Source organism: Seriola aureovittata, chromosome 3 (genome assembly GCF_021018895.1).
Source record: "Seriola aureovittata isolate HTS-2021-v1 ecotype China chromosome 3, ASM2101889v1, whole genome shotgun sequence".
Classification (NCBI taxonomy): Eukaryota; Metazoa; Chordata; class Actinopteri; order Carangiformes; family Carangidae; genus Seriola; species Seriola aureovittata.
In genome coordinates this window covers 21,902,561-21,930,043 of record NC_079366.1, presented here as the reverse complement: position 1 = coordinate 21,930,043, position 27,483 = coordinate 21,902,561, and the positions used below count along the sequence as shown (strand labels likewise).

The following is a 27,483-nucleotide window of genomic DNA, read 5'->3' as shown; positions in this document are numbered from 1 at the left end:
ATGAAAGGTTTCTTCAACACACAACAAACAGGCAACCAGTAGTGCTGAGGGTGTTCAAGGCTCAGCCTTGCTGAAGAGGGGGAAAAATAACAGGCTCAGTGGCTACAAGCTTTCCTGTTGTTTCAAAGATTTTTGACATTACTTAGCAAAATACTCGACATTATAGCATGTTCTGAGTGTGGAAAATGTCCTCAATTTTGCTCACATTTTTTTTCTTACCTGAACACCTTTAAATTGTTCTCTAATGTTTGTATGTCCTTTTCGTTTGAGCCATGTAGGATGTAAAGCGTGGCTCTAAGATGAAGGTTGTATTTGCTTGGTCCTTTTGGAGAGTTTGTAGTTGAAGTACATGAGAGCCTTGGACTGTGGGGCTCTCCTGGGCCAGCAGGTGCGTCCGTTGCCGAAGTAGTCCTCCAAACACTGACAGGTGTAGGAACCATCTGTGTTGACACACTGAGCGTGGCGGCTGCACCGGTGAGACCCAGTTAAACATTCATCCTTATCTGTGGAGTGGAAGAGAAGGAGATTAGAAATGTTTATCAATGACTGACACTTGTCAGATATTTAATCATTTCTTTTAATTTCCAGAGCATGAGGTACGCTCGAGCTGCTTCGTAGCTAAGTCATATCGAATCAGTATGGGGAGAGCAAAGGGTTTTCAGAACTGTCTGTTTCAAACCTGCTAAAGAGATAATGTTGCAATGCTCATCGGATGGATGAAAATAAAAACAGCTTGTGGGTGAGCCCACAGCTGAGTGGGTGAGCTATGAGTGCTCATCAAATAAACATGGTTTCTAGATCCTCTGCTGCCAAAGCACATCTTCACATGATCCCTCTCTCTGCCAATTAACGCAGATGAGGAGAACATGTGGAGCTGTGCTCTGATCCATTTAGTCATTTACAAGGGCTGACATGGAACAGATCTGAATGTGGCTTAAAAAAATCTCACACATGGGTGTCCCTGTGACCTAGTGGTCTAGGATGGATAACACGTCATCTTAACATCCGTGGTATGATTCCTGTGGAGAACTTCTGTTGCATGAGATCCCATTTGCTCCCTCCCCACCACATACTGGATGTAAGTGTTCCAAAAAGCAAATCAAATACAACAACGACAAACAGAAAGGGGTACTTTGTTGTTTTGTTTTTTTTAACCTCGACATTGCACTGAGCCCTTGATTGTCCCCATCACAAAACCATCCCGGCACACACAGACAAAGCTGCCAAAAGTGTTCCTGCAGGTCTGCTGTAGTGGACACACATCAGCATCTCGCTGACACTCATCTACATCTGCAACAAAACACAAACACATGTCCAACATCAGCAACACATCTGGCTAATTTCATTACACAACAGTCCAAACTTCTTGTCCACACAATCCAGTCCACCCTCACCTTTTTAAAAATCACACACACACACACACACACACACACACACACACACACACACACACACACACACACACACACACACACACACACACACACACACACACACACACACCTAACTTCTCAAGGACAAGGTGCTTAAATGTTTCTTGTCTTTGCTCAAAACAATAATTACCTTCAAAAAGACATGAGGGGCAGAAATGAGTACCTTGACCTTGCAACCACCTCTTTGTACTGAGGCTTTGAAAGGTGCACTGCTGTTGAAAAACAAGGAATGACCAAAATGCACAAATGTTTTACTTAGAGTGTTAAGTCCCCCAAGAGGTCCCTCATTCTTCTTTAGTAGGCTACTGTGCATTTCTTAATAATGAATATAAATAAGGAGTTCTCTAAAGTCACCTCAAGCCAGTTGGGATCATTGTGAACTTATACTGATTATAACTGAAGAACTGCTTCTTTATTTGTCACATCCAACTACAGCACATGTATTATGAGTTTTTTATTTTATTTTATTTGACCTTTATTTTAATAGTCTCTTCTCGATCAGGGTACCTCTTTTTCGAGACAGTCCTGAACAAAATGTCAGAAAAACTAAAACTCAAAAAAATGATGAAAAAACTGTCCAAAACTAGAAAGACAATCCTTTTTTTTAATTTTTCTTTTTGAATTTATGTAATGACTGTCAAAGAGGTCTTGATTCAAGGCTACGGTAATGAAGCCATCAGGCTGTGGTGCTAAAATATGTTGCATTAATCTGAAAGATGTTTCTAATATTTTTGCCCAGCTCCCGATCATGTCAGTGGCAATGGGCTCTTATATTGGATTGCTTTGGAATTATCCACCTATGTACCTAATGTGCTGGTAACTCAAATACCTCTTACCTTGATGTAAGAAATGTATATAAAATAACAACGCTACAGCTCCATGTTCCTTGTATTTGTCAACTTTAAAGTATGGTTGAGCATTGGTGAGACGCTTCGCTTTGGAGGCTGAATAGTTCCCACCATAAACACTCCCACAGTTTGAGAATGTCTCCTTAACAGCCGTGAGAGAGGCTGGCGAAGGCTCACTTCATTACAGGACAGGATCTGCCTGCTGCCGAGTTATCGAGGGGGACTTCAGTTACAAAGCGGTTGGACACTGAGGAGAGGTAATTAAAGGCTTTTTTTCCCCCATTGGATGGACAGACACATTGCTGATGTGGCATTGGCAAGTTAGCTGCAGGTAGGCCCAGTTAACACGATGTGCATGCGAAACTGTGGACTGTCACTGCAACTAATCCCTTTCACAATGCACACAGTCATTTGAGCCATTGATTGAGCCAGCTTTAAATTAAAAGCCACTACAAACAGATACTGCATGTCCCATAAATAAATGGGATATGCAGTATAAATCTAAACATGTGAGGCATCAAGCTATGGTGATTCACCATAGTAATGAGCTGAGGGGGTGTTTCTATCTAAAGAGGCACTACCTTCACAGGTCTTGTTGTCAGCGGCCAGGTGGAGGCCGGGGGGACACAGACAGTATACCGCTCCCCCTCTCTCCATCTGGCAACCCAACTGGCAGCGCAGAGAGGAACATGCGGCCTCTCCTGGAAGACAAACAGGGAAACACTGGCTGAGGATCGGTCAGAGAAATGGGCCACTGGATCACCGCTGAGAAGGACACACACGACACACGAGTACAGGCTCTGCAACACTGGGACTGGTAACAGAACTATAAATAAAGATGGTGACCAAACTCTATTCAAAACCAAAACTCAGTATCTTAACATAAATCACACATTTGCATTTTCCCCTTGAAATACCCCATTACCAGAAAGCTCTGTTATGATATCTCTTTCTATAATATAAACTGTGAATTTCTGTCGTAAACATTTATGTTAGCTTACCAAGGTGGGTACACCAAGGACTAAGTCCTCAGATACTTTAACCTCCAATTATGGTATAAAGATGGCAGATGGCTTTTTGTGGAAAACTGATGCAACATCAGAAATATCATCTGTCAGTCCATTTGGATTGTTAAATACTGGCCTGTTAGTTTTAAATGTTCTGTTTAAAGAGGAAATTACTCACTGCTGCAGGTGTATCCATCTGCACTGAGCATGTATCCAGGTTCACAGTAACAACGATAGCTACCGTGTGTATTCATGCAGCGCTGGGAACATGGTCTCTCCGGCAAACCGCACTCATTCACATCTGGAGTCAATATGAAACATTATTCAAGCAGCAGATAGAAATCCTTGTGGTAAATGATGCAGAACAACACAGGTAATGGTTGAGAAATTAAAACCATAAGCCTGATAATGATTTTGTGAGTTACACTCTACCTTCATCACACAGTGGTCCTTTATAGCCTCTGGAGCATAAACACTTGTCTGGTCCCACACATTTCCCATTCATGCATGATTTCCTGCACACTGCTGCGGTAAGAATGGACACAATATAAACACAATATAAATGGTAAAATGTGTAAACACAACACTAACACGTGTCATGTTATAAAGTTGATATGGTCATGTCTCTGGCCATCTGTTTATGGGCTAGATACTCCACTATGTTCACCGGGTAGTCTCTAAATATGTCTATCTATCTGTTTGGTGCTGGGCAGGTAGTGTGCAGTGAAAACAGTCCCACACTGCAGGTCGATGCAGTGTTGCTGAGAGCGGTGAGAGTGTGTTAATATGAGTGACATCTTTTGCATATAGTCATTTGATGCACTAGCAATATAGAGATATCCAGAAAACTCTATTTCAAGTATTGCATTCAAAACACTACTTTGCAAGAGTAAAATCAGCTAAATTTACCTGTATCAAGAGAAAAAGTACACACTTCACACTGTATATGGATTATTAGTGATGCATATGTAACATGCAGTACTTTAATCTAGTTGGTTGGGAAATTAGAAACCATAAAGCTATACTTAAATACAGTATCTGAGTACAATCACATATTTATTTTCCGCCACTGATGATGATAAACATTTATATGTTAAAATAGAGGATGAAATGCAATGAATGAAAAAATGTGCAAAGAAAAAAGTACAAGGATCAAAGGTTCTTTACATTTATTTCACTATTTTCTACTGCTTGTTGTTTTGCTGAGATGCTGGACTGATAACCTGTGAACTCTAGGTAATGTGTCATCGTAGTTGTTTTGCCACTAAATTGCACAGTAACTTACGCTGACAAATGCCATTAACATTCCTCCATCCCGAACAACAGGAAATAGTTTGACCATAGCTGCAGTGTCCCAGCTGTGCACGACCCCCAGTGTGCTCCAGCGCATCCTCCACTGACCTGTGGAGGCTGGGACAAAAGGTTATCAGATCATTAAGCATCGTCAAGATTTTAGGGTTTCAGTTTCGCCACAGAACCCACAGAAACTGATGCCCTGATGGAGTAAGGCAATGCATTTCATTTCCAGTAGAGTTTTTCAGACAGTAGTTGGTCTTAATGTTGTTTTCTTAAAAAAAGAAAAGATGAGATACCATAAATGAGTGTTAGAGCAAAGGTATTTTAAAAATGGGTCAGTAATGTAATAAGGACACTGGATGCACACATACTGTAAAGTAGCTGTCAGATTACTTACATTGTCCACGCTGTAGTGTAAATGCTATGGACTATGCTCTGCACTATACTGTGCATAAATTTCACACTCAGAAGTGGGACACTCAAATAAAATGTTAGAGGGTAAATGTAATGCACTATAACACTAGTTTTAAACAGAAGTTTTATCTGTGTGGTTTTTGCTAGCCTAATTTTTTTTACCAGGCAGCTACATTTTTGATTACACATATAACCACGTCCATATAACAGGTTAGCAGATCTGTAGAGCATACTGGAACCCATTTACTGCAGCTGTACCCTAACTACTTATGAAACACCTTCCTCATTCCCTTGCATTCATAAGAAAAGTCCTTATATTCCGAGCAGTAATAATTTCTCCCTCATTAAAATCTGCTGTCATAAACAAAAGTGCAATAAACTACATGGCATACAGAACCACTGAACAAGTTTAATTCCTTGCTGCTGTTAAATCTCCTCACACCCACACTGCAATAAGAGGCTATTAAATGATTAGACACAGGCCAAGGAGGTTCATTTCACATGCTCACACTGTACTGGAGGAGGCCACCAACAGTCTATGAGAGAAAGATCCACAGCCGTTCTCTTTTTTTAAGAGGGCAAATAAATTGCACAGATTCTTGGTGTCATCATGCAATATTTATCTTCACTATCCGAAGGAAAACTATAGCAATCATACATTGTTTTAAAAAAGATAGATTACTTCAAAAAATACCAACAAGTTCCAAAAGCAAAAATGAGATTGACATCAAATAACTTTTTGTTTTCATGGATTCTTACCTTTCCTGATGATCAGCCACGGAGAACGTAATGAAATGCACCATCAACACAAAGACCCTTATTTCACTCATTTTCTTCCACCACGGTTTTTATTATAACCTTTTAAGTACATATTAGCTTCCTCTTTCCTCCGAAACCCTCTCTCTGTCAAAGGAGACACTCGTTGTGTGATGTGTGTGGGTTTAAAAGGCAATTCTGGAGGTGTATTCTGTGTCAAAGGGCATTTGAGTGTGTGTGAGTGTTTGAGGGGTGGAAAGAGGGGTCACATGGTGTAATTGTAGGGTGCGCTGAGAGAAAGAGGTGTGACAGCTCACCTGTGTGCAAAAGAGAGGGACAAAGAGAGGCAGGGAGAAAAACAAAGAAGCAGACAGCAGAAGAATGTGAGTTGAAGAATGCAAAGAACTGAATACTCAATAAATATACAAGTTAAATAATTGGTTGACAAAACAATATCCACTCAAGATCTATTTACTCCCCATTATATCACATGGTCTTTATTCTCTGTTAGGACTTTTAGTACTTCTTGTTGATTCATTTACAGGTCATCATTGATCTTGGAGGGACATATAATGGGCATAATATGTCATATTCATTGTTCATCATTTTACTCTTGATGTCTATCAAAACAGATTTACATGCTTCAATGTTCCAAAAAGACATTGTTTTTCAGTACATCTTATACTGTAATCTATTCACCCTCTGTCTGAAACGCCTTGTTAGAGCCCTGGGCTCTTAAAGGCCCCCTTCCCCCCTATTGCAGCTGAGCATAGAGCCCAGTGTGCTCTGATTGGTCAGCTTGCTGGCAACTACATGTTCAGCCCACGTCTTGCATTATCGCTCAGCCGTAAACAAACGGTTGTGGCTTTTACAATGGCCTCTGTACTGCCTTGTCCGATCTTTAACAAGAACGTGAAAGACCCGATCCACCTTCAAAAGCTGGACTGGAACAGGAAAACAAGCATACCCACTGCCAGGCAGCTGGAAGGAGGGAAGTGGCAGAAGTGGAGAGACCTGCTGCAAATAAAGTCTCTAACAGTCTGCAGTGGACTTCCCAAGACAATATTCATAACTTGAAATATTTCTATGAAAAGCCCTTTTGATTTTTCTTTTTTTTCAATCTATGGACACTTAAGGACTAAAGCAATATAAATAATGGAGGAACAGATATACCATTTGACTGCACCACTGCTTCGAAGGTAGGGAGTCAGTACTGCCTACTGTATTGCTGGTTTATGATGCTGGGTAATGTGAATTAATTATACTTTTGTGCTCATAGTCACTGAAATTATTGGTTAAATTGTGGATCATTTATCAACGCTAATGAGGTATAGGCTAGCATGTCAAAATTGACAAACATTTTAACATTTATATCTTGGTGCATGTTTCTATCTTTGTGCAGGTTGCTACACTGCTTCACCTTAATGAATGAGTTGCCGGCAACCCAGTTAAACATTACAAATCCACAAATAATGCAGATTTACAGGTTGTGAACCTTAGTCACCCACTGGGCAACATAATGTGGGAACTGCTGCGTTCTTCAGAAATAACTTGCGAAAATCCAGGTTGAACTGTGCACGGGTTTTCAAGCAGTCCAAGTTTAAAGTAAAATGTTTGAACAGTGGAAAAATTAATTCCAGCCACTGAGTTTTTTGTGGTTCTACCATTGGCAGAGTAAACAAAGTAGATTTCTCCAAGCAACTGAGAACACAGTGTCTTTTCAGTATGGCTACAAAGGTAAAAAGAACTTTTCCTGGCCTTCATTTTAAGTAGTTGTGTGCTGTGCTGGGTGCCAAGCTAGCAGGGAGTGTCCAGCTTGCAGGTGGGCGGCACTGAGAGACATACTAACGTTAACAGGTCCATAAGTAAGGCTTGGACCCCCAACGAGCCATTTCATGCAATAGTGGGTTTTGCCCTGATAGATTCTAATCCATTTGGCAAGTAAGTTGAGCCTTGCAACTTTGTAGACCGTTCACATGCACAAAAAGCTACATAACGCACTATAGGAGAGGGAAAAAGCATAATGACCAGGGTAGCTGTTTCCTCCTGCTTCCAGTCTTTATGCTATGCTAAACTAAGCTACGCTAAACTAAGCTAAGCTAATTGTCTCCTGCCTCTAGCTTTGTATACAGTCATACAGACATGGGTGTGGCATCAGACTTCTCATCATTCCCATCCATCCATGTCCCTTTAAACCAACATGGCTAAGAAGTCCTTAAAGTGCTGGCTCAAAAAGATCCACTTGAAACAAAAACTCAAGCACAAATGAGGACTGGACTAGAGATTTTCAATTGCTGTTTCAAGGTCAAAAATGAGCTGTCAAACTAAAATTATATATGGTTCAAATTCAGATAATATAAGAGTAATATTATATTTTTCTTATCATCATTACTGATTTTTGTTTGCTTGTTTATAAATACTATATCTTAATATTATTATTATATAATATACCCTGCAACAAAATAATGACTTTTTCCTCTTTTGTCTTTGTTTGCTTGCTAGTACAGTATTAAAAGTTTTTTTTTTTTTTTAAACAAAAAAGAGTAAAAATAAATAAAGTTATTCACAAAAAGTGAAAGACATAGAGGGTGACTAAGTGTTTTCTAAATGCTGGGACGAAGATCTCAGGGTCGGAAATAACTGCTGGCAGCCTCAGAGGTAGTGCCTTTGAAGCCTTAACTATTACCAGCTCTGATCAGAGTGCAATCAGTTGTATTAAGCTCAAAGGCGGAGTCCATGTCTGGATGCCTGGTGGTCCACTCACTAGGCAGAACCACAAGCACACGCACACACACAAGCGCACACACACAAGCGCGCGCGCACACACACACACACACACACGATGCCTTGATGCTGCATCTGTCTTATGAATGAACATCAGCTGTTAAAAACATCTTTCAAAGGTTGATGTCGTGTGTTAACTTCCCTACAGCTTCACTCTAGGCCCAGATCAAACTGATTAAACCTCAACACACAAAGGCCTGTATTATTTTTGCTTGTTTAACCAGTTTACAGCAAACCAGACTGTTCTGCTCTCAATTGACACCTCAATTTGTCTGACCCCAAAACAACAAATGGAACATACTTGGCAGCTTCTCCCAAACCCGTTCAGCTAATTATGAGATTACTTTGGGTAGGTGGCCTCAGGGTGCCACCGCTGGAGAGACCATAGCTTAGAGGCACTCAAACTGCAAAGCTCACAGTTTTGAGATTTAACCAATTGTACTTGTCGAAAAAATGTGATTGTATGAGGTGCTGGATGACAAAGAAGAAGTCGCGGTTAAGGGTGACTGAAAATTGAAAATTGATGTGCGTAAAACTTTTGTCTCAGTTCATTTTCAACTATGTCTTTCTCTGTACGTGTACACGCACACAGCTCCCCACCCAAACCTCCGTCTTGGATGGTTTTTGTCAAATGTGTCACCACCACACATCAGCAAGTGAGGTGGAAAGAAACCATAAAATAGCTTTGCATGGTCTGCCTTGAATTAGTGCCAAACCTCACTCCATATCTGTCATATACGATACAATTAAACTTAATCCCGCCTGCCAAAAAGGAAAGGAGTGAGGGAAATGGAGAAAAAAAAAAGAAAGTGGCCGTCAACAGTAAAACAGAATGATAAACGTTGTCGGTGTGAGCACAGTGTGTGGCAAGTGCAGGAGTTGATCAGAGCGGCGTGCTGTGCTCTCTTCCATCTGCCAGCGTGGACTTTGTGGGAGAGGATAAAGATTTTCAAGCGTGTGTCAGCGCCAAATCTGCAAATCCTCCTCCTCCTCTTTTGACCACATTAGAGGTGTAACACACTGGTGGTCTTTGATTCTTAGACTTGAAAAGGGATGCCCCCACAAAGAGATCAGATGTCATTTAAAGCCCCTTCCCCACCCCCACCTGTTCAAAAAACATATAATATCATTCATAAATGATGAGGTTGGAGTGAATCCCCCCCAATGTGAAAATAAGGTTCTTGGAACAGTGTTGGTGGTCAATCACACAGAACATATAGACAGCCCTTCGGCTCTCATTAAATCCTACTTATTTATATCTAATACTGACAAGTGGGTGTAATGTGACAATTCAGATGCATTTACTAATTTTCTTTAGGAATGTTTGCACTGGAAAGTCAAATTAAACTTAATTTTATAACTACTCACCATCATTTCGGGGTTAAACACTGACACGAAAATAGTTTAATTTGGACTAAACTCTCTAAATTGTTTATTTTTGCCCTTTTTGGGTGTTTTGTTTTGAAAAATTCCCATTGACAGAGGATTTATTTGCCAAGAAAGATGCAGATTTGTGGAAATACATTAATGTAACAATGTAAAATTATGTATTTATGTAAGTATGTTAGAAATTACTTCAAGAAGACACCTGCTGTGAAATAGATGCATTTTTGGCTTTTGACACGTTAGTTTTGTTTATATATGTATAGTGTATACATGTGAGGCTTGAAAGTTTTAGGTTCACCATTTAATAACAATGAACGTTTATGGGACGCTTTATATATCAAAGCCAGGAAATTACTAATAGACTGCATAGGCTATTGAAAAAAAAGTGCATTAAGTAATATGTTTGAACCAGATCATTCCTACGGCTGCTACTGTATACTACCAGTACCACTGAGAATGAACATCCCACTCTGCAGCACAACGTATCTTTCTGTAACATTCATTTATCTGTAGAGACAAAACCAAAACAACGCCACGTCATATAAAGGTTGGACATCTGCTCCTGTTGCACAGGAGCTGCCTGACTGGCGGAGTGCTGAAGTAAACAAATGACAGGTGGAAAACGTTTTCTGCTATTTGACTTTTCATAGCAGCAAATACTCAGTACAGTTTACTATATCCCTCATGCATGATAAACACATTGCATATATACTTCTTCCTTGTCTATATTCATGTATTTACATTTAAGCATTTGTCCAAGCACACGTGGAAAATTGTAAAGGAACATCTGGTTCTAACACATGCGAATACGTGAGACTGTCCTCCTGTAAAAAAATGAGCCCATAGGTAATTTGTGCAGCAGGTTATCATGACCCATAGTTGTGTTTTGTTGTTAGGCAACATCTAGTGGTTATAGTAATTACGACAGGTGCAAAGGAAAAAATGCGGTGATGTAGTATCAAGAGGGACAAAGTCCACATTAGGAAGAGACTGTGGGTTTGGGTGGATGGGTCAACAAAACACACAAATATGACACAGGAGAGCGGTGTTCAATTCCCATGTGAAACCAGCAGTTTATATTGTAACCATGACAACAACAAGCATTGAGGAAGTACTTATCTTAACCCAAATCACAATCTTCCTAACCAAGTAGTTTTACTGACAAAATTTAACCAAGCCATGACTGTTAGTATAGCAACCAAGGCCGCTGTTGGAGGGCCGCTATTTCAGGAGACACTCCCATTGGTCATATCAGAGGGTAGGAAAAAACGGCCTATACGGTTGTTCAGGTCGGAGGACTGGTTGGATACATAGGCATGTTTACCAATGTTTCTCCTGACCTTCTTTTTCATGTGAAATTCAAGAAACTGATATAATTTAAAACTTGTTAATTTATAGACTCTATATGTAGCATTCAGAAAAACCTTGTTATTACTGACACCGGTGGCCATTAAATGAACTGCAGTCAGCGTCCTGTTCCTCTCGCTCTCACACGCTCTGTAGGTTGGCATTACTTCTAAGCTAACGTTAGCTGGTGTTGCACTGTGTTGGCGCTGCAGCTAACATCATTTGGAATTTCTCTGAAAATTTTTCCAGAGTCCTTTACATAGGAATCAGTCCACAGGCTGTTATAGGCAACTGAGAAAGTTGGGGAAGGTCTCATTCTTTACGTTACATTACAAGCTATAAACACATGTAAGTTGCTTCACATTCTTACATATAGTACCTTAAAGATCTGAAGAGCGGGTGTGAAGTACTCTGAACGAAATGGTAATCAATAGATAACTAACCATGACATCCAATAGTATTTTGAGATTTAGAAAAAGAACCATAGTAGGACAGAATAAAAACACAAGTTGTGTGTCAAAGTATGGACACATCATCGTTGTTTTAAGGGTGTTTCTCTGATTTATGAGTAGCTGCGCTGAGACTTTCATCACGACCAAGTGACTATAGTTTGTTGGTTAATGCTTTTAGCAGGGGACCTCAGGATGATGGACAGTCTGGGGTCAGAGTTCGGAAGGGGTATGCAAAGGAGTCGCCCAGGTGTGAGGGGTTAAAGACCAAATGTCAGGGACGAGGTCAGCGGGTGGGACACCTGTGAGGGCCTGATGAGGACGGCAGTGATGGTTGTGGCAGGAGGACAATGTAACAGATTTAATGGAAAAAAAGGGGAGGAAGCCTCATGCCATTCATCACCATGTTGCTGATGCAGATGCACCAACTTTAAATCATCTACCTCACTCTCATTCGGGCTGTGATCTTTCATGTGCAACTACACATAGACTTCTTGTTTGAGACATCTGGTTCTCTCAAATTATGTGGTGAAATAATTTTAATATCTGCATCATAGGACTATCTATTTTATAAAATTAAAGGAAGCAAGTGATGTGCTAGTTTTTTTGTAGCAACAAAATTCTCTAAACAGATTTGTTTTATTCACTTCACGATATCACTCTCAGTCTATTTTATGTTCATGACTGTCCTGTGACAGTTTTATGGAATAATGTGCACTTTTTGTGGATTTGTGTGGGAGTCCTGGTGATGTGCTCCACCTTACCATCAGGTGAAATATTCGACGAATCAACTCGGGGCTCCAGGTTCCAAGAGGAATTACACTGGGAGGCTCGCCATCATCTCCAGGGGTGTCTCTAATCTGTCCTGTTTGATTTGGCAAACAGGACGTTTTACAACTTTCACACTAAAGCATAATAACAACAACGTAACATTTAGTATCACATATTATATAATACTCAATGATAACATTTCCATGCCAGGCATTAAACTCTATTTCAAATACTTTCCAATCTCAAGATCAATATCTAAATCATTGCACCATAATAACAGCATACATCATTGTACACTATAATACTGATTAGACAATACAAAAACATAACCATTAGGACAATAGTAGTAAGCTTTACCTTGATCCAATAACAGGAAAGATTTGATCAATATCAATGTTACATATGGCCCTGCTAATGTTTGCAATGCCCACACCCACACTGAAAATTCAAGTGAGATTAACATACTCTCACGTTTCCTACAGTAAAATATTAACACTGAAATTTAAATATTTACATTTTCAACGTCTGGCTTTAACATTACTGCTTGAGCACAGTCAGCAATCGATAACTCCGGCCGCACATTTCTCCAACCAACTCGACAGACAGGCCACGCAGCGACTCACACACAAATAACAACATTAGCTCCATGCTGCTAGCTTACCGAGATAGCTGGAAAAGACAAAACCGGACTTCCACACTTCCGGCCGCTTCTACTTTGGTACTCTTTTGTGTTGGTTGGTTAGCTGGTAGGTTTTACTCACTGTTTACTTTTTAATGCTACTCATCAACTTTCTTTTTTCCCCCGTCGCCATTACACGAGCACGTCTCATCTCTGTCTCTCACACAACCTTGGTCGCGCAGGTCATTTGTGATCCACCTGTCATGTTCATCCAGAGGCGGGACTTAACCAACTATGAGTGGACTACTGAGTGGCTGATCATCTCCATATTTGTTCAACTAAGTATTGTATTAATGCATTATCAATATTTTAATCCTTTATTGTCACTGGGTTAAATGTACAAGACTTGAGAAGGGTACCTGAGCAGGTCGGCTACTATGTGAATGAGTCCTTCATGTGGCTGCAGTGGGAACACATTGGGTGGTGTCACCCTCTTTTTAAGGGTATGACTTGTTTTCCAGCTATTGTGTTGAATTTATCAACAGAAAATGGCAACAAGAGCAATTCAGGTTGATTATTCATTTTTGAGGTGCAGACAAACTGAATCAAATCACCAAACGTTTGCTGGTGTGAGGATTTTCTGTTTTATATTATTGTGAATTGAATAGCTTTGGGTATTGGACAAAAACAAGCAATTTGAAAATTTTACCTCTCACAGTTTTTATGGGCATTCCTCACCACTTTACTTTTTAAAGACTAAATTCCTTATGAAACTGCCAATTGATTGATAGGTCTTGCACAATGGAGTGTAAAACAGTACCCCACTGATTAATGTTTTCTGATGCAGCAAAGCTGTCACAGTAATATTTGCCACCACACAATTTTTGTTTATGATGAGACATTTCAAAGACAGGGTCAAAGTATATGAATATAAGATTAATATGGTTACAAAATTGCAGACTGAGCTCCTTCCTTCCTTCCTTCCTTCCTTCCTCCCTTCCTTCCTTCCTCCTTCCTTCCTTCCTTCCTTCCTTCCTTCCAAATCTGTTTGCATAACAACCTCTTCCTGTCACCACTTTGCCATGCCTGTTAGGCTATAGCTAAATTGGAAGTACACAGTGTACAGAGAGGCAGTGCAGCCATTAGACACAGAGCTTTGGAGAGATTAGGATGCACACACAGTACACCACCACCACCACCACTACCACCACCACATGCAGTCTCTGTACCAAAACAAGGATTAGGGCTTTGGCAAATGGCGAGGCAGCACCACAGAAGAACACTTAACCATGCAAAAGCCACCAGAGCATCGCCAAGGAAAAATTATACACCATATGCGTTTTTACCTTAAGTGGCACTGATGAGTGGGCAATATTTTCTGAAAAGGAATGAGCAATATTTCTTATTCAGTTCAATATTTCACTGCGAAAGGGGCATGTTTGCTCTGTAATCCTTCATTTCTGGAATAACAGTGACTTGAGTTATTTATGATTCATTTTGTAGAGTGTGCTCTAAGCTGGAGTTGGAGTTATGGGGGTGCATTTGTGTGATTGTGTGGATTTGACTGTACGGCCATGCACTGTTGCAGTCTGTTGTGACAGCAGCAGAGCCATAAACAATCAGAGGTTTTTGTTTACCAAGCCTTTATTCACTTTTATGTTTACCAGTAAATGTTGATTCATTAGACAAGTTTTTTATTTTTATTTTGAATGTTGACTCATTAAAAAGCTTCAGTTAATTATACATCAAATCTTAAAGGAATAGTTAGACATTTGAGGAAATAAGACTGAGTCTTTGTTCTTTCTTTGTACAAAAATTTGAACCTCATTATTGTCCTAGAAGAAGAGATCACCAAACTCTTTACAAGACATTGCATGGGAACCAATCCATCCATCAGTTGTTGAGATATATGACATCTGCCAGGCCAACATTGCATTCCCTAGCCATGCCGCTAATCCCTGAAGTCTTTGAAGTTCACTAATTAACACAACGAATCTTGTGTTTCTTATTTTTCAAATTGTTAAAGTTTATCGGGTGGAAGGATAAACTGTTGTTGGTCAAGAAAAAGAAATGTTGAGAGCCAAGCCAAGAGCTGTGTCCAGCAAACTGAAGTCAGCATGCTAACAAGCTAGCCCTGGTCTGGCCGGTCTGTACCATCACGTTCTGATACCGAGTCACTGTGTACAGGCTGCTCTGCAGAAGAAGCGCTACTACAACGTCTTGTTAACACAATGACGGCTGAAGCGCTTGGCAAGACTGGGAAATAATCAGCTGTTCATTCTAACACTGGCTATGCTCCTTTAAATATATTGATAGGTATATTTTTGAATTTTTGGAGAGAGGTTGGTTAGCTGTTTCCCCTGCATCCAGTCTCTGTGCTAAACTAGGGTAATCACCTCCTGATTGTCACTTGCTATTTGAGTTTAAAGGAGCTGGTCATAAGTGAATTGTATACATTACAACAGACACATGCTGCAGGAGGACAATGGTTACTGGAGGACCTATACATGCATTTGTGTTCATGCTTGATTTTCTCTCTCTGGTGTGTGTGCTATCACTTGAGCAAAACCCCAACCTCTTTGCTAGCAGTGTGTGTGATAAACTGTCTGGCCCACACAGCGCAGCAGAACGGGCCGTGCCTGCACAGATAACAAGGCGGCAGGCATCTGGCAGAGTTCAGTGGCCTGGACACACAGACGCACGGACAGAGGGCTGATGCAAGCTATGGCCCCACTTCAGTCAGAGGAAACCACATCTTTGCAAGCACAGAAAACCAACTGTGCTTTACTTTCTTTTCCTTTTGCTGTTCCTCTCTCTATTTCTCGTAGGGCAGGAAAGTTCTGAGGGGAAGTCAGTGTTTGAAGAGTAAATATGTATAAGAACATGGGGAACAGAAAATTTATATTGGTTACAAAGGGCCAGAAAATTGTTCTGGGCCATTTATATTGGAAATGGAAGATACTGACTAGTTTGCTCTGCTGCAGTGGTTCAGGTGGCTGTGAACATTAGTGGACACTTACATTCAACTTGATGACCTTTTTTTTGGCTTTGCTCGGTCTCTTTAGTTGACACACACACACACACACACACACACACACACACACACACTATTTGACCCCAGTGTTAGCTCTAGTGTTAGCAGTAAGGCTGCGGCGGATGTCCCTCTGTTGACTCTGAGTGATGTAAGCTTGAGATGAGCCCTGCAGATTAAGAGTGAAGGCAAACAAAGGGCCCTGCCAAGATGAGCCGCAGTGTATACAGATTAATATAACAATACAGCCACACGAGCGCTGCCGTAAACCATTTGCATAACTCTTTTTAAAGTGTTTCGGAAAATTTCCTTGCTTTGCTTTGAGGAGATACCCCCACATGGAAACTTATACCTAGGTGGTCCATTCCACCCAACATCAGTTGTTTACCTAGCCCGGCTGAGGATCATAGAGAGGGGAAGCAGACAGAGAGCGATGTGTTGTCTTTGACAGCCACACGCACATTCATATAGATCACACACACAGAAATATGAGATATAAACATAAAGTTACACATGCAATGTAACGACCCTCATGCCACTATATGTACACTCACACAAGCACACTTCACTCAAAAGACACAACAAGTGAACACAACATATCTGTGGTTCTTATAACTGGTTGAATGAAACTGCAGAATGACATGTGATGTATTAGATGGACAGAATATTTGTCAGGAAAAAAAGAAAAATGTGAGTCAAATCAAAAATATGAAGAAGCCTAGCTTCCTCTTCAGCTCTGAACTCACTGTCAGTATTGGGTGAGAGCCTTGTTTCTTTTGGGTCTAATAATATTTTAGGCCATCTGGGCAATGTTTAGCATTATTCATTTTCCCAGCATGAGAAACTAAATTAAAAGAACAACTTTAATGTTGCTCTGTTTAGTAAAGATGACTTTGGCATTGAATTGATCAATTTATGGTGATATTAAAGATCCCTATAGATAAAAGCCAATTAGACAACCATTGGGAGCTATATACAGGACCTTAACACCAGTGGCAGTGGGGTGGTGAAGCAGTAGATTTATTTGACAGCAGAGAGGTAAAACAGGTAAGAAAGTTTGAATATCCCTCAGCTAAGATGGTCATTGGTTGAAAGGAAAGCCTGAAAACAAACCCTGTGAAGATACTGGATAAGAAGAGAGAGGTGGAGCCCCTGGAGTGATGAAGAAACTGTAATAAAACGAATGGTTGAACTTGCTCTAGGATCTTCCATCAAAGGGAATTGATGGCAGCAATTTCAGCTCAGTGAAAAGTTCAGTCAGCTGACTAAAGCTGCAGTCAGACCAAAATCAACCAGGCAGAAATTTACTCACATTGTTTGGTTAAAAGCAGGGGGGGCAGGAAATAGTGTGGGTAGGGTTGTAAACACAAAAGCAGCAGTCCACAAAGATGTAAATTATACAGCATTTTATGAAACATTTTACTGTCATTAATCTCTATGGCTGTCTTTGCTCTGAAACTGGCTGGACATTGAAAAGCAGTGAGATCTTGGTTGTGAAAATCAGAGGGAATGTTTGTTGTCCTGTTTCTCATAGAAATTCATGGGAAGCGAAATCCGGTCTGACTCCAACCTTAAGGATGTTCGCAGTTCACATCAACCAACCAGATTTTGATGCAACCACTGTGAGCCAATCATCTAATTACTGTCAAATTTTAATATTAGTTCCTTTCTCTGCTGCTGTCAGCTGTCGTTTCCATTTGACGTCCGCCTGACCCGCCTCCACCCAGTTTCATCAGAACCAGCTGTTGAACGGTTCCTTCCAGTTAGCTCAGGAATCCTGCTGCACATCACATCAATACAGATCAACAGCCATATATATTCAGTCTTTCGCCACCATCCATGTCTAGAGGGATATTGTCTTCAACTTTCATTTTCATTGTATGTCTTCAGCTCCTTCTATTGTGTGCATTATATAGAATAAATTAAATTCTCCTTAACTCTTTGAAAAATGCACATATATATATATATATATATATATATATATATATATATATATACAAAGGCAGGTAATAAATAAGTGTTTTGGGATGACGTGTGTGGCATTCAGAAACCTAGTCACTGACATTGGCTACTACGCACACACATTAACACACAACTGATGTTTTCACTCAGAATCATCTCTTATCAATGTTTTATGGCATCACAGTTTTCCAAATGTTCTCTGTTACAGTCTGCTCCCTCTGCTGTACAAGATCTCACGCTCACCTCTTTTTTTAACCACCACCCCTCACCCCAGTCAGTCTTACCTGTCGCCCAGCACTCAGTGCTGCTCTCAGCCCTCTGTGGGGGTTTAGCATGTGTTAACATGACAGATTGAGCCCCAGTGGGAACCTTAATTGCATCATTTCATGGATGCGAGTCAGTGCTGTGGTCCGGGAGAGTAAACAAGCTCTGAATCCAGGAGCAGAAATACTGAGGAAGGAGAGGGAGAGGGGGAGTGATGGAATGAGGAGTGGATGGATAGATGAACAGAGAGGAGGACGAAGATGGATACCAGAGCTGATATGAAGAAGAAAAGAGGAAATGCTTCAGGAGGGGAAATAACTGAGGCACTGAGATGAATTGAGGAAGTGTGAAATATGAGATTGTGGAGGTGTGAAGACAGCAGGAAAAAATGTCCCTCAGCTAATAAGAAGCAGACAAAAATCAACAGCCTAAATCCAACCAAACCTCCTCCAAGGTGGTCGCTTAGTGCGGTTTGTTGTGTTATGTGATAAGCTGAGAGTTTAGCGAGACAGAAGTAAAAGGCAGCAGCAGCGGCAGCGGCAGCAGCAGGCTGGTTGGAAAGTGTGTCTTCATTAGTAAGTGATCAGGGGCCAGGGAATATGAGATTTCAGCTGCTTCGGCCGTGCGTTTCAGCAGTAGTACTCACTGAGTAAGCCCAGAGTAAACACATGAGGTCACAGAATACACTACGCAATTAGGGGTGTGACAAAACCAGATATACAGCGGGGGGGTTGACGTGCACACAGATGTACACACACACACACACACACACACACACACACACACACACAAATTTGCAGTTACGGACTCACTGAAGCAACCACCACAAATGTATTCTCACATAAATCAATATGTTGGAACCCGGAGGGGCCACAATTTATATTGAAAATCACGAGAGAGCAGTGCCAGGGTGGACAAACACAGAAGTTAATGCACAAGATTAATCAAAGTTGCTCCCCAGCTAGGATCGTACCCTGACAAGACATCATGACTTCATATGTTAACACATGACATCAAATGTGCAGCACACATTAAACAGTGATTTCCACAGAGCTGCGGTATTGTGGTGAAGTGGTAATGTACAGTTAGATCACAGTGGAAACAGTTATTCATGGTGCACGGAGAGTCAAACAAGACCTGAAGGGATGTCACAATCATAGTGAACATCAGGAGAAGTTTCCAGAAAACTGCCATGGGTGGACATGGGTGGTATCAGAAAAATCAAATCATTTGAGTCAACAGTTAGAAGAATGGGTTATAATGTGGGTTTGATAAAGGATGAATGCCAGAGAGCGGGAAAATGGGTTTTTTGTGGGTAGTTAAAGAAAGTACATTGAAACATGGTGGTCCACATTTTAAATAATTTAATTCTACCAGATTTACTCAAAGATCTAGCCCTCTTTGTGCAAATCAAAAGGATTTAAATCACATTACATTTATGAAACCCTGAAAAGGCTATTAAACAATTAGCCCCATTGAAACACATACTTCACACAGACTCCGAGCTTTTCAAGTTTCCACTTATGACGGGGTAGAATTATCTATGGTTTTTCCACCCACTGCATAAGCTACTATATTGTACCTGCACTGGTACAGCATGTTATTTTTGAAGTCCATGTGCACGGTGTGGTTTGAACTTACAAAACCCGAAAATTCGCTTACTCCACACTTTCAAAGATTGGTTGTGAGCTACCGGTGCCGTGCAAATAGTGCCACAAACAAGGAGGTAATACCGACGTCATCACAGGTCAAACGTAAACCCAGAATGAGAATAGTCATTCAAAGTTCACATTTGCTTTCTCTTTATTCTTTTGAATCTGTAAGAGTAAAACGCACAAATATTTAGGCGTTTTGGTCACAGTCTGCAGACCATCACTGGACTGACATTAGCAAAGAAAGGAGATATAGCTAAGGTGAACCTGTGAACTAGTTTATCTGAAGTTGACACTTGAAAGCAAGGCCGAGCGTGGTAAGTCTTTAAATTTATGAGTTTTTAAGTGAGCAACGTATGGTGCCAATCGATGATCTTATGTTAAATTATACAGAGATTTCTAATAAAGTTCATCTACATATCCCTTAACATGGTCACTCAAAGTTTGCAGCAATAATTGTAAAATGCATAATTGAAGAATTGCTGATAACTTGAAAATGCAGCAACATTGCCTTCCATTTATGAACATTTATCTTTATATTAGGCCTACCACTTGGCAGAAATGGTTCAGCTCTTTTGACAATACCAAAAAAATACCAAAATGAACAATACCAAAAGCTTGGCATGTATGGAAAAGGTTGGGCCAATGGAGGGAGCAGAACGCAGTGCTGGCATTAGTGCACAAGCACAGTAACCATTGAGAAGTATGTGCGAAGAGAAATAGCTGCGCTGTTCACCTGCATGAATATGATTGGATGTTACTTGACACAGCTGCTAACCTCACAGCTGGTGAATGAAATGTAACGTAACTGCTCTGACTGACCTAATGCTATATTTCATAAACACAATGGCTGAAAACTTAAAAAAAAAAGGTCTCATTTGTAACATTATCCTTTAAATTTACAAAATCTCTATAATTATACAAGTATTATTGTCTATTACTCCGTCATCAAGTCTCAAACCTTAGAAAACAGGCAGACTGTATACATCTGTTGTATCACAAAATACTTTGGCTGTATACCTGCCTAATTCTATATTAATTTGATAATCCCAATATCTTAGTCTAACCAGCGTATAATGTATTGAAATTTAAAAAAAAAAAAATTGCAAATCTGTATGATAGTTATTAATCAGTTTAATCATCTCATCTGTTATTATCTGGCACCTATCCTAAACCCAATTGTGTGCATCAATCAATTATTTCATTGTTTGATTTCTATGGCACAGAGCAGTGATAGTCCATAAACAGAGCAGCTATTGAATATCAGTTGTAGTTCCCAGAGGACCTAATGCATTACTACAGAAAAGAAACACAAGTAAATGCAGTATAATGAATTGTTCACTTTGTTCTGGATGAGAAGGAAAAGAATGACGTGTCTCTTTTTAATCACAGCGCTATTGTTTTCTTCTGCTCCGTAGGCCTCCTCCTGTTACCCTATAAGTATTGCTTGTGCTGACTCTTTCACTCATGTATACAATATTATAGCATGCACTTCCAGCCATCTCAGTCCTACAAATATTTGGTACACAGGCTCCTCATGTTTATTCAAAGTACTGGGTTACACTGTTTGGGAAAGATAGCCAGACAAGGGCCCTTTGGGAAGGAAAAAGAAAACTATTCCAAATGAAAAGTAATGATTCATGCCACAGATAGTGTATAAACTCAAATATACGCTGGACCTCGCAGCACTATTGGACAGTTCCACTTTATGCAATTTTGATTGGATCCGAACAGTGCATAGACAACTTAGTATTGCATTACTCTAAATATGGCTTTGTGTGTGTGTGTGTGTGTGTGTGTGTGTGTGTGTGTGTGTGTGTGTGTAAGACCAGAGTGAGGTGGGTGGTCTCCACTCACTATCATTATACAACACAAAGCCTCATTGGTATTTTGAGAAGGAAATTAATATTGCCATCAGCAGTGGCTCTTGCGTGTGTGCCTCCATGCAGGCATGCGTGTTTGCGTACTTCCGAAAAACAAAGTGGAGAATTTCCATTTCAAATGAGGAATTTTCAGCCTGAACTTTTGAGCGATGCCATGACGCTGCATGACGACATAGCAGCCATCACTCGGCTCTCTCCTCACTGTCAAATCTGCGGGCAGCTTTTCCATTCAGGCAGCGGTAAAGGGAAAACCCTGGGAATGCAGCCACGTTGGCCCCAGTATAACTTAAACATTTTCTCAACATCCTTCTCTTTATTCTTCTTACCTGGCTGGAGGAAAAACCATCAGTGGAAATGTTGCAGCTGACTTACCAGAAATGAGACAATTCCCAGTATGGAGCCATGAATGAAGTACAGGGCACCTATACATTTAATTACCATCCCATTATTAGAGATTGAACTAAAGCTGTCCCCAGTCTCTGTTTTACATGTACAATGTTTACAATCTGTCTATTATGTTGTAAACCTGATTGTCCATACTGAAAACCATGTTGCCTTATCCTGTACATATCATTTACTGCAAGTCTGTCCAACCTGGACTTCCTCAGTGTTTTTCCCTGTTGAAGGTTGTTTCGGGGGAGTTTTTCCTTATCCAATTCGATGTCTAAGGACAGAGGGTGTTGAATGCTGTACAGATTGTAAAGGCCCTTGAGGCAAATTGACGATTTGTGATGTGTGATTTGATATTGGGCGATATAAATAAAACTGACTTAACTCAAACTAGGGATTCAATTCATGGATGGTATTTTAACCCTTAATCCAGGAGGGGGGCATCCCTGAGAGTTTAGTTTTAACCTCTGAAACAGCAGGTGACTAAACAAACCAAAGCCCATAAGTAGCTGTTCTGAGCATTTGATCATGAACTGTTTTCAGCTAAAAACCTCTGATAAACCCATTGTGCACCCCCTGTCTAGAATTGCAGACAAAGTTAGCAACTAGCTGGGGCAAAAGATGGTGGAGACCAAAACTAAAGTTAATACTGGTCTTACATTAACCAGGTGGCCAGAAACACAACTCCATATGAATGCTAATGTTCAAAGTCTGCTGGACACAATAGTAACCGACTGTTTGCTGACGTGTTCATCATAACAATTTTATTTGGGGATAATGTGTCATCGTTGTGTTTGCAACTTGTTGCGCTGCTCCCAAGTGGCCAAAAAAAATACTTTAATGGAGGTGTAAAGCTCCAGTCAGCTGAACATGCAAAAAATTTACATTTATTATATTAAACATTCTATATAAAAAATTGTCTTTTATAATAAATCAATATTGAGTGAGTATTTCATTGGATTTTAAGTAATTGTTAGAAAATTATTAGGAAATGAAAGACATGTAAAAACTAAAGGTTTTCCAAATATTATCTAACTATCCAAACAAGACTGTTACAACCAAAACAAAAGAGACAAGAGTATTTCAGACATGCTATAAATTTTAATAGACATATTGATATTTCTTAAGAGAAACAAAGTTATCCCTAGTTTTATTTACAATACAGGAATAAAAAATAGTCACATACAGTACAATGGTAAAAACAACATAGAGAACTTAAATAATTATTTTATTTGTGTAACTACTTAAATAATGAAAATGGTTATTCTATTCACACCACGCCGTCTCAGCAGCTAAAATGCAACTTCACATTAAGTGCTAAAAAAAAATGATAATTTTCCATTTTACAGCATGAATTCCATTTTGACTCATTTAGACCAGGTAGAGTTGATTTATTTCAGCAAACACAAGCAAGGCGGGAGATGAACAACAGATACGTCTTTTATGAACAATGACCTTCAATTAACCATGATACTTGGAAACTTGTTTTTCAAAATAAAAGTTGGGGAGAAAGCAAAATTTTAACTGTTAAACTGTTAAACACAATGACTCAATTCGTATTCTTTTGGAATTTGAAATGGCAAAAGATCAAATGTAAAGTTCTTTATAAGATAAGTTATTAGTTTAGGTGAACATGGACATGCATGTATATGAGCTGCATCTGTATGAACTTAATATTAATTAATAGATGAACACATTAATGTTGGTCCTGACAATCCCAGTCTGTGTTTAACTGTTGCTAATTAGAGAGTAGTGTTCAGTCTTGATATTTTTTTCAAACTTATCTCCATTAGACAGATCCTCAGGTTAATCTCAAATCTGCTCCTCACAGATAAGATCTGCCTCTGACTGCGAGCTGCTTCCAGAATGACTTGGTGGCCCGACAGAGTCTTTGATCGTCTCACAACAGAGACACATTTCTGACAGTGGTAATGAAACCAAATGTCAGGGGGAAAAAATTAGATTGACTCAGCCAACTGCTCCGAATTACTCTATGCAGGCACAGACATGCATTACTTTTACACTGGAATAAAAAAAATAAAAAAATTAGAAAGAAATGTATCCTCACGTGTCTTTCTTAAAAGCTGCATATGTATAAGTACAACATGAAATAACATGAACTGACAAGCTTAGTGTAAAACTGCTTTCTATAAACACCATTCTCTCCCATATATTATTACGCTTAAAAAAATAAACCCTCCTCTATGATAACAATAGTAATGCTATAGTTTTTTTTTTTTGCAATGCTAAGTAGTACTTAGGTAAGCTCTATTGGAAATATACATCACTGCGCTATCTCTTCCCTTTGTAGTTTTGAGTCCGGGTTCAGTTTCAGTGTGTGACACAATGAAAGGAGTTTGTTGAATCATACCTGTGCTAGTGTGGTGTGTGTGTGTGTGTGTGTGTGTGTGTGTGTGTGTGTGTGTGTGTATATCTGTGACAATGTGAAACTACTCTCATTGCGCTTTTAATAAATGTTTAAATTCATTTTGAATAATAAAGTGAATAAAACAAAAAATGAATACAGTGCATGGGAGCTAATAACTCCGTTCAGATTGTATGAAACTGGCTTTGACAAAGTACAATGTTCTCACTCGTTCCTATTTCTGTGTTACGTAACAGTCCTCTGTTGTAGATCCATTCTGTACATTGATAGCAAAAGAGTGTTGCAAAACAAAGTATACATACTGTATACTGTTATAGCTTTTTATGACAATGTGCCCACAAACTAAATACAACATCAAAAGTGAGACAACTTGGTTTATCCCTCTTGTATTAGTGCCTTTAGAATAGTTTAGCACAAAGCACTGTGGGCTCTCTGTGACCCACGCTTCTCATAGACTTCTCAGGTTTTTACAGTTGAAGATGAGGTTCCTTCAAAGTCTGTGTATTGTATGTAGACATATTTTGCTGTGTTTTGAAGGGACCATGAGCACAAATTGGATCTGTGAGCCACGCCACTCCTCACAATTTGAATCCTTAGAGAACCCCTGAACAATCATCTGTCTCTGCTGCAATGCCTCAAACTCCATTTTTTGGGGGGTCTAAAGTAAGGCAACAGATAGCCCCTGAAAAGATCCAAAGTCTTGGTTTAAAATGGTCTATTCCTGTGGAGTTCCTGTTCCTGTGGAGTCAGCCATGTGCAGGCATTTGCTGAACAAGAGAGGAAATGTCTTAGTGGAACTTCCATAACTTGGCCATGCTTGTCAATCATCTCGCTGCTGTCTGCAGGACTGTCTGAAATGTGAACACGGCTTGGATGCCAGGCCTGGTGCTCAAGAGCAAGTAGCTTATAGGCGAAAAGACGAAGAGTTTGGTATGGTGATGTGGATGAAAAGCAGTCTGACGGGGATCCTGTGTGTGTATTTGTATGTTATGTGTACATGCCTGTGTGGGTGTGAGGGAGGTTAAGAGGCCATATTAAGGACACCTCGTTAGAGTCTGCTGGTGGTGGTAGGTAGATTTGTGTCAACTGGAGGATGACGGTGGGGAGCAGCCCCCCTCTGCGCACCCCTATACGATATAGCTGGTCAGATCTAGGAGGTACGAGGTCATGTCAATGATGTGGTCCAGTATACCGTCTTTCTCCTGGTCGTTGGGCATACCCCGCTCGCTCTTCTCACACTGGGCGCCGGAGTAGCCGCTCTTACACAGGCACTTGTTGGGCTCCATACACACTCCTCCGTTGCGGCAGGCTGGTTCACATTTGGCTACATCACGGAGAGGGAAAAGAGGTAAACAGAGGTGGTTAAAAGTAAAGTAATAAGATGACAAGAAACACAATCTGGGGTTGTGAGTCATTCAGAACTGAAGTCCCAAAAGGTCAAATAGGTTTTCGATGAGTTATAAGAAAAACTATACAGGCCTACTGTTTATGTTTTGCATTACTATAACTCATTTGCACATCTGGAAAGGAATAACACATGGATGTTTGTTCAGATTCAGAAACTCTGAGAGCAGCAGATGCAGATATCCTAAAAGGTACTCACCAACTCGGCAGAAGGGTCCCTCCCAGCCGGGGCTGCAGCAGCACTTGCCAGTAGGAGTGCAGTGTCCGTTCTTACAGTGTCTGGAACAAGCTGTCATCAGCAGCTCTGGAGGCTCCACCTGACGCTGGCACTCCTTAGGGGCATGAGGCCTGCAACAGTTGTTCAAAAGAAGGAGGGAAAGTCAGTATGTAATGGACACAAGCATCACATGCCATGGTGACAAATTACACAAAGTAGGGCCAGGCATTAATTTAATATTATCACTAAATACCGAAGTCACTAATAGAGGGCCCTGGGTTTGGGCCGACGCCATCCTATACAGACCCAGACCTATAACCTATAAATTACCAAGAATGATTGAATTTTGACTGAGCGCTTCTATTTTAAGCAGCACAGCTTTCCCAGCCTTTACAGCGCAGGGGATGTGATGCCAATACTAGATAATCAGCCAATCATTGCAACTTGAGTCAGTGAGTGAGATACGCACATGGAGGAGAGACAAGACCAGAGACAGCAGCCAGAGAAAGAAGTGGGGAAAGTGATGGAGTGGGATATAAGAGGGAAAGAAAGAGAAAAAGAGGTGTTAAAGCCATTCAATTGCTAAGATGTTTTCAGATTGTTTATTATAAAAATGGTTGGGAGTGGTGACAGTTTTCATTTCATTTTTCGAAAATTAAAATCATTATTTTATGATTTTTCAAAAGTCCGCTGTTATGTACTTTTTCCTTGAAATGAGAAAAGAACATTTAATTATTAGAGAATTTATTATTTATAATGATTATTAAGTATAATTATTACAGAACTCATTCCCTCCCTAGTGTTCTAGTTGTCTAGTAGAGAGGGAATACAAAAAATGGAAATCTTTGGCTCTGAGGCTGCAGGGTTAAGTCATTCCCTCATTATTTTAAATTGGGTTAAATGTTGAGCTTAAATCCAATAACAATGACTCTACTGAAAATAATTAGAGATGTAAACAGGGTCGCATTGATTTATGGAAGGCACGCAAAGTGCAGAGTAAGGGTGTGTGTAGTTATACTGTATCTCAAATTGAAACAGAAATGAGTTCTCCAGTGTCCACAGGTTCTTTGATTCAGCTAGTAATGGATAATTAATGCACTAAATTTCATGAGTCTGGTTATACGTTTGAACCCTTCTGTGAGAAGTTACACCCAGCATCAGTTCTTATTTGCCAGATCACCACA

The 27,483-nt window shown here is 40.1% G+C and overlaps 2 protein-coding genes across 3 annotated transcripts in view; both read right to left on the bottom strand.

Annotated features, from left to right (window-relative positions):
- Positions 1 to 294: 294 nt before the first annotated feature.
- LOC130163302 (nephronectin) lies at positions 295 to 13,318 on the bottom strand. The gene is made up of 8 exons (XM_056367405.1): positions 13,153 to 13,318; positions 12,485 to 12,625; positions 4,574 to 4,698; positions 3,721 to 3,813; positions 3,467 to 3,589; positions 2,863 to 2,982; positions 1,156 to 1,290; positions 295 to 503 (listed from the first exon to the last, which is right to left on the bottom strand). Exons 4-8 carry the CDS (start codon positions 3,791 to 3,793, stop codon positions 295 to 297), a joined length of 660 nt encoding a protein of 219 aa, XP_056223380.1. The 5' UTR covers positions 3,794 to 3,813; positions 4,574 to 4,698; positions 12,485 to 12,625; positions 13,153 to 13,318.
- A 10,055-nt stretch (positions 13,319 to 23,373) lies between these two features.
- The window catches only part of hhip (hedgehog interacting protein), a 35,156-nt gene continuing 31,046 nt past the window's right edge, over positions 23,374 to 27,483 (bottom strand). For both annotated transcript variants that reach the window (XM_056372621.1, XM_056372622.1), the window contains exons 12-13: positions 26,282 to 26,430; positions 23,374 to 26,002 (exon numbers count right to left, since the gene is read on the bottom strand). In XM_056372621.1, coding sequence (XP_056228596.1) covers positions 25,806 to 26,002; positions 26,282 to 26,430 — 346 coding nt within the window. In that variant the 3' untranslated portion in view covers positions 23,374 to 25,805. The remainder of the gene's footprint in view (positions 26,003 to 26,281; positions 26,431 to 27,483) is intronic.

Excerpts from the sequence above, each read along its gene's own strand:
- LOC130163302 (XM_056367405.1), bottom strand. The coding sequence starts at position 3,793 with ATGAATGGGAAATGTGTGGGACCAGACAAGTGTTTATGCTCCAGAGGC. Across the intron at positions 3,590-3,720 it reads AGGACCACTGTGTGATGAAG|ATGTGAATGAGTGCGGTTTG; the intron begins GTAGAGTGTAAC and ends TATTGACTCCAG. Across the intron at positions 504-1,155 it reads GGGCTCAGTGCAATGTCGAG|ATAAGGATGAATGTTTAACT; the intron begins GTTAAAAAAAAC and ends TCCACTCCACAG.